The 6,878-nt window shown below is 36.6% G+C and overlaps 1 protein-coding gene across 2 annotated transcripts in view; it reads left to right on the top strand.

Moving 5' to 3' along the window:
* The first annotated feature begins 436 nt into the window (after positions 1 to 436).
* Positions 437 to 6,878, top strand: part of LOC107571754 (pseudouridine-5'-phosphatase-like) — a 32,795-nt gene continuing 26,353 nt past the window's right edge. Inside the window, exons 1-3 of one of the 2 annotated variants that reach the window (XM_016258116.1) lie at positions 437 to 538; positions 1,668 to 1,886; positions 2,064 to 2,293. In XM_016258116.1, coding sequence (XP_016113602.1) covers positions 484 to 538; positions 1,668 to 1,886; positions 2,064 to 2,293 — 504 coding nt within the window. In that variant the 5' untranslated portion in view covers positions 437 to 483. Of the gene's footprint in view, positions 539 to 1,185; positions 1,303 to 1,667; positions 1,887 to 2,063; positions 2,294 to 6,878 lie in introns of those variants that run through there. The other variant, XM_016258115.1, reaches the window with a different exon arrangement.

Below are 6,878 nucleotides of genomic sequence, written 5' to 3'. Positions count from 1 at the left end.
GTAATATGAACAGATGAATACATGTTCAGGAGCAATCAACAAAATCAGTTTAGGACTAAAAACATATATTAACACAGATATTGCTAAAAAAAACTTTAACATTGAATGTGCATTGAAAATAATTACATTTAATAAAAAGAAATATATAAAACCAATATGCCTTGATATTTCCCTCTGACAGCAGGCTGTTAGAGCAATGGGTTGGAATAACTACATTTCCCATAATCCCTTGCAAAAAGAATGGCGAGTCAAAAGTTGCCCTGAGTTGTTATTCAAAAATCAATCGCAGAAAAGAAAAGGGCTAGGTAAAAATAGTACATGTATAGTAATTTTTTTTAAGCATATACATTTTGACAACATTTAAATCTATCAAGCAAGACATGAACTGAAGTTCTCTGAATTTGAAGGTGTTGATCTATTTGATTGTCCAGCAGGTTTCACGACGCTGTCTCTCCTGAGTTCCGTGTAGTATCGCTAAAAAACATGTCTTATAAACCAGTAACACACGTGCTTTTTGATATGGATGGATTGTTATTAGGTGGGTGAGAATCCTGTTAAAATAAACGAGATGTTAAGTCAACTCAGCGCTTTCTGTTTGCATGCGGCAAAATTAGAAAGACACCGTCTTCATTGAGTCTGTTTCTGATAGCTTAGTTTCAGTGTTTAGTTTTATGCTATTTATTTGATTATTTAGCCTTTTCGTTTCCCCCCCGTTTTAGTGCCGAGCGTTCATCTTTTCTTAATATTGTATAAATGTATCAATGTGTAATATGAACAGATGAATACATGTTCAGGAGCAATCAACAAAATCAGTTTAGGACTAAAAACATATATTAACACAGATATTGCTAAAAAAAACTTTAACATTGAATGTGCATTGAAAATAATTACATTTAATAAAAAGAAATATATAAAACCAATATGCCTTGATATTTCCCTCTGACAGCAGGCTGTTAGAGCAATGGGTTGGAATAACTACATTTCCCATAATCCCTTGCAAAAAGAATGGCGAGTCAAAAGTTGCCCTGAGTTGTTATTCAAAAATCAATCGCAGAAAAGAAAAGGGCTAGGTAAAAATAGTACATGTATAGTAATTTTTTTAAGCATATACATTTTGACAACATTTAAATCTATCAAGCAAGACATGAACTGAAGTTCTCTGAATTTGAAGGTGTTGATCTATTTGATTGTCCAGCAGGTTTCACGACGCTGTCTCTCCTGAGTTCCGTGTAGTATCGCTAAAAAACATGTCTTATAAACCAGTAACACACGTGCTTTTTGATATGGATGGATTGTTATTAGGTGGGTGAGAATCCTGTTAAAATAAACGAGATGTTAAGTCAACTCAGCGCTTTCTGTTTGCATGCGGCAGAATTAGAAAGACACCGTCTTCATTGAGTCTGTTTCTGATAGCTTAGTTTCAATGTTTAGTTTTATGCTATTTATTTGATTATTTAGCCTTTTCGTTTCCCCCCGTTTTAGTGCCGAGCGTTCATCTTTACATCAAAAATATTAAAATATACATATTTTATAGAATTTGCAGGTGTCACGCACTCTTAAGCAACGGATCTAGTAATACTCATCAGTTTCTGTATTAATACGTCCCATCAGTTTACACTGTATTACTTTTTTGTTTTGTGTTTTGTACTGTATATCTCCTCTTACAGACACAGAGAGGTTGTACACAGTTGCATTCCAGGAAGTCTGTGACAGGTTCAATAAGCAGTATACCTGGGAAGTGAAGTCCTCTGTGATGGGCAAGAAAGCTCTGGAGGCAGCCAGGATCATAAGAGACCAAATTGATCTCCCCATGACCCCCGAAGAGCTCCTGGAGGAGACCAGAAACATTCAGGAGCGATTATTTCCCACAGCCTCTCTATTGCCAGGTAATGTACTTGTAGGTTTGGAAATGGAAGGTTATTTTGAAACTGAAGGTGAAGGAGGGACTCAATGAAGCATCTAAGCCACACGTTTGCCTCAAAGTCATCAAAGAAGCTGGTTGAAGTTAAGGGTCACACTGCTTGCTTATTAATTTAAGTGACCATTTTCTAATGTCTTTTCAGGTGTAGAAAAGCTTGTCAAGCATCTACACAAGCATGGCATTCCTATTGCTGTTGGCACAAGCTCAGCAGGTCTAACCTTTGAGATGAAGACCAGCCGTCATAAAGTGTTCTTCAGCCTCTTCAGTCACATTGTACTTGGAGATGATCCTGAAGTAAAGAATGGCAAGCCACACCCTGACATTTTTGTGATTTGTGCCAAAAGATTCTCTCCCCCAGCCAACCCTGAACAGGTAGGGGTGAAGCTACACTTCTATTCTATTCTAGTCTAGCCTAGTGTAGTCTAATTTTGCCAGCCAGCAGAGAGAAGCTTCCAGCCATTAGTGAATTTGCATGTTGGCTACCACCTCTTATTGACAGTATATAATCAAGTACAAACAGTAGCTGCTGTTGAAAAGGTAATTCCTTAGCAAGAGTAGATTTGTACATTGAGAGCATGCCTAAACAGTTTGCTGGCATCCTGAAGTATAATGATATCCATAATGCTCAAGAAAATTTCTTATTATAATAGTTAAAATGGTTGTTCTGAAATGAAGCGTGGTAACCACAATACAGTGCCTTTTTATTATTATTTGATGAATATAAAGTTTAAAGAACAGTTATTTGAAACAGACATCATACACCACTAGTGTTGTTTTTGGCGGCCTGTTTTAATTTGAGTTTTAGTCTAGTCTTTGTGTGAAGCTGTCATTTTAGTTTTTATTAGTTTTAGTCACGTTCAAACTCTTTTTAGTCAACTAAAAGTCTGAGCATTTTAGTCGCGTTTTAGTCTTATTTTAGTCAGAATTATCGATGTCTATTTGTCTAGTTTTAGTCAATGAAAACTGATGACATTTAGTCTAGTTTTAGTCAATGAAAATTGTATTTTAGTCTCTTTTTAGAAATGCAATTCTATTTAACCCAGTCAATATAGTATAAGTACCTAGTAGCAAGGGAGTAACTTTGGTTTGAGAAGTGGGGGGGACACAAAATGGGGGAAAATGTTTTCGATTTGAATCCCATTTTCTGCATGTACATACATTTATGGACTATGGTGATACAAAATCTAGGAAATAATTAAGTTGATTAATGATAAATTCTGCCAAAAAGAATAGTAGGCTACTAAACTATGTATAAGAAAAAGATGTCTTACTTTCTTTATTGTTTAATAGGGGCCGATCGCCAAGACTTGAGAGAATCATTTTATAAAGTCGAAAATGTTCACCATTAATGTTTTGAATAATGTTTAAATAATGTGAGACTCAATTTTCACTCTTAAACTTTTATTTCAAACTAACCGCTGTACCTGAAAATATTAAATTAATCACTTGTTGCACAGGACAGAATGTTCTACAGCAGTGGATCCCAGACTTTTTAGAGTGGAGTACCCCCTGAGGAATTTCTGCTTAGGCCTACCTCTACCCTTCCACGTAGATTACACCTTTTCCATTACAGGACAATGTTTGCCCCCTAAATTGACGTTCCCATGCATTTTTTATCTTTATAAGTAGAATATTAATGTTTAAAAAAAAAAAAAGTTCAATAGATTAATATGCAATGATGATGAAAAGTGATTAAATACTAAAACCGCCAGTAGGTGGCGGTAAGTCACTGTGTTAATGCATGAGTCATCGAGTCATTTATTCATTCAGTAACTAAGCAAGTGGCTGTATTTATAAATGAATAATTGAATCAATGACTTTTGCGAACGATTCGTTCACGAAACACCGCAAAACTCAGCATTTTGTTCGCGTACCCCCTCTGTCGACTCACGTATCCCAGTTTGGGAACCACTGTTCTGCATTAAATATTTAGCTAACAACAGTCTGTTACCTAGCAACAGTGTATGTTAACCTTAGCTCATTAGGCTAACATTAACAGGTGTAGACAGAAAATATGATTATCCTGACCTGAGCTAATTTACTGAATCAACCAACTCGCATCTCCTTTCTTTCTTTCTTTCTTTTCGTCCATGATGACATTAAAGTCATCTGTTGCTGCTTCTGGCGTTTCTTTGCTGACTGTGCCGCAACAGCGATACCTGCTCATTAGAACTTTCAGTGAGCTATTTTTAAGAGTGTGCACGCGACGGTCCTGGACTTTGAAAAGTGGGGGGGACATGTCCCCCCTGTCCCCAGTGGAAATTACGCCCTTGCCTAGTAGTATAGACGAAACCAAAATTTTCTTTTAGCCAAACCCATTTCAAACAAGGTTATCTTATTATATTATTGTTACCTTATAGACTCAAGAATACATCCATTCCAGACACGGAAGATGCTCTGATTTGAATTTACAACATTTATTTTACCAACCAAACAGGTTAGAAGTACACACACATAAATTTAAATAAAGACGAACCCCGGCTGGCCGGCCATCGGTCCCTTTCTCTGTGTCAGACTTAACTTTGTTTGGTTTTCATCTACTAAATCAGTGTTTCCCAACCTTTCTTTAGTAGCGGCACCCTTTGGAAATTTTAACAAATTTGTGGCGCCCTACAACATTAATTTTGTCACAATATTTGAATTTCTAACTTCGATATGATAATTTGAAAAGTATAGATATTCGGTACAACAGGGAAGAACTGCAGAATATAATGTCATACAGATATTTTTAATATTATAAAAAATAAGTAGGCTAATTTCTAATGAAGAGACCAATCCGCGAGTGGGGCTTGAGGAAGTGACGTCGCCTGCGTCTGCGCAGTGCGACCTGATGCAGCCCCTGAAGTGAGACACAGGAAACAGAAATACTGCAAAAATAATAATAATAATGCGACTAGACGAGACGAAATAACGTTATAACATTTAGTTTCGTCTCCTTTTGGTCAACGAAAATGAAGAGACATTTTAGCGTAGTTTTTATTTTGTAAACCACATTTAGTCTCGTTTTTATTCGTCAACAATATTGCATTATACATTTAATTATAGTCATCATCACATGACCAGCATTTTCGTTGCGTCTCGTCTCGTTTTCGTCACGTGATAAAGGTTCGTTGACGACTATATTTAGTCATAATTTTCGTTGACGAAAGCAACACTATACACCACTATTCAAAAGTTTGATTTCTTTCAAATGAGTTTCGTTTATTAAACAAGGACACAATACATTGACCAAAAGTTATAGTAAAGACATTTATAATGTTACAAAATATTTCTGTTTCAAATAAATGCTGTTCTTTTGAACGTTTTGAAAAAAAAAATGTGTCAGCATATCAAACTAATTTCTGAAGGATCAACTGGCATCACAGGAATAAATTACAATTTAAACAATTCTTTTAATTTGTATTAATATTGTCCATTTTTACTTTGTTTGTTTGTTTGTTTGATTGATTGATTGATTATATTACTTTTGGTTTCGATTGGTATCAATTTCTTGTCCTAGTGATCCCAACATTTTAAAGCAATACACAAGCAATATCGCACACTATATTGCTTTCATAAACTATAAAGAAGTTAATATGGGTTATATGGGTATAATATAAAATAGTTCCAAAATCAACCACCCGTGTTTGTGTGGCCACTTGACCAAACAAATCAGAGGATTAATTATTGCATAGCATAATATATTTTAAATGAATTAGTAAAATAGTAAACCTTTGATGACCTTTGTTTGACATCACCACAAGCTGTTTAAACGGGTGTGTGTGCTGTGTATTTTAAACAAAGGCAAACTGATTTCCTCTGTTTACAATAACATTTTTTTGTGAGATGAAAGAATTAGCATTCATTTTCCCCCATTTTTTTCCCCACACACCAATGCATACTAAAGTGCTGTGAATTTGTGAACACTACAGACCTGAAAGTTTGAGTTATCTATGTCTTGCATGCCTCTAGTCGGCAGTATTAAAATGCAAATGATAGTGCCACTAATTCCTTTAGAAATCTGTATGGTGAGATGAACTGTTTAAAACTGCTTGTCTGTTCGGTAAGTGGCAAGCTGCTCATTTTCTTCTTTAATTGCCTTACATGACGCTTGCTAACAAAGTCTAGCAGGAAATAATCATTCAAAAATGGGGATTAACAAGATGCATGTTTCATTTTATACTGCCATAAAACCCTAAATGGTAAAAAATAAGCGTTGAAAAAAGGGAAGAGAGTGCCAGGAAGGCGATATGGGACTATGAATTGACTTGTTTCTTTTGTCCTTGAGGGACTGATATTTGCTCCTTCTGGATTTTGTTCTGTTCTTGGATCAACTTCCTGTAGCACAATATTGCCCATAATAAAGGAGAGAATGAGGACCCGAGCTCAAAATGGAAAACACAGAGGACATATGGGACTATTTATGTCTTAAGACATCTGCCTGTTTATATACAGTGGGTACGGAAAGTATTCAGACCCCCTTACATTTTTCACTCTTTGTTATATTGCAGCCATTTGCTAAAATCATTTAAGTAAATTTTTTTCCTCATTAATGTACACACAGCACCCCATATTGACAGAAAAACACAGAATTGTTGAGTAACCACACCAGCCCAGGACCTCCACATCCAGCATCTTCACCTCCAAGATCGTCTGAGACCAGCCACCCAGACAGCTGCTGCAACAATCGGTTTGCGTAACCAAAGAATTTCTGCACAAACAGTCAGAAGCCATCACAGGGAAGCTCATCTGCATACTCGTCGTCCTCATCAGGGTCTCGACCTGCAGTTCATCGTCGTAACTGACTTGAGTGGGCAAATGCTCGCATTCGATGGCGTCTGGCACTTAGGAGAGTTGTTCTCTTCACGGATGAATCCCGGTTTTCACTGTACAGGGCAGATGGCAGACAGCGTGTATGGCGTCGTGTGGGTGAGCGGTTTGCTGATGTCAGCGTTGTGGATCGAGGGGCCCATGGGGG

Source organism: Sinocyclocheilus grahami, unplaced genomic scaffold (genome assembly GCF_001515645.1).
Source record: "Sinocyclocheilus grahami isolate Dianchi unplaced genomic scaffold, SAMN03320097.WGS_v1.1 scaffold1647.1, whole genome shotgun sequence".
Lineage (NCBI taxonomy): Eukaryota > Metazoa > Chordata > Actinopteri > Cypriniformes > Cyprinidae > Sinocyclocheilus > Sinocyclocheilus grahami.
Note: the sequence above shows the minus strand (reverse complement) of the source record. Positions and strands in the feature narration are given on the sequence as shown.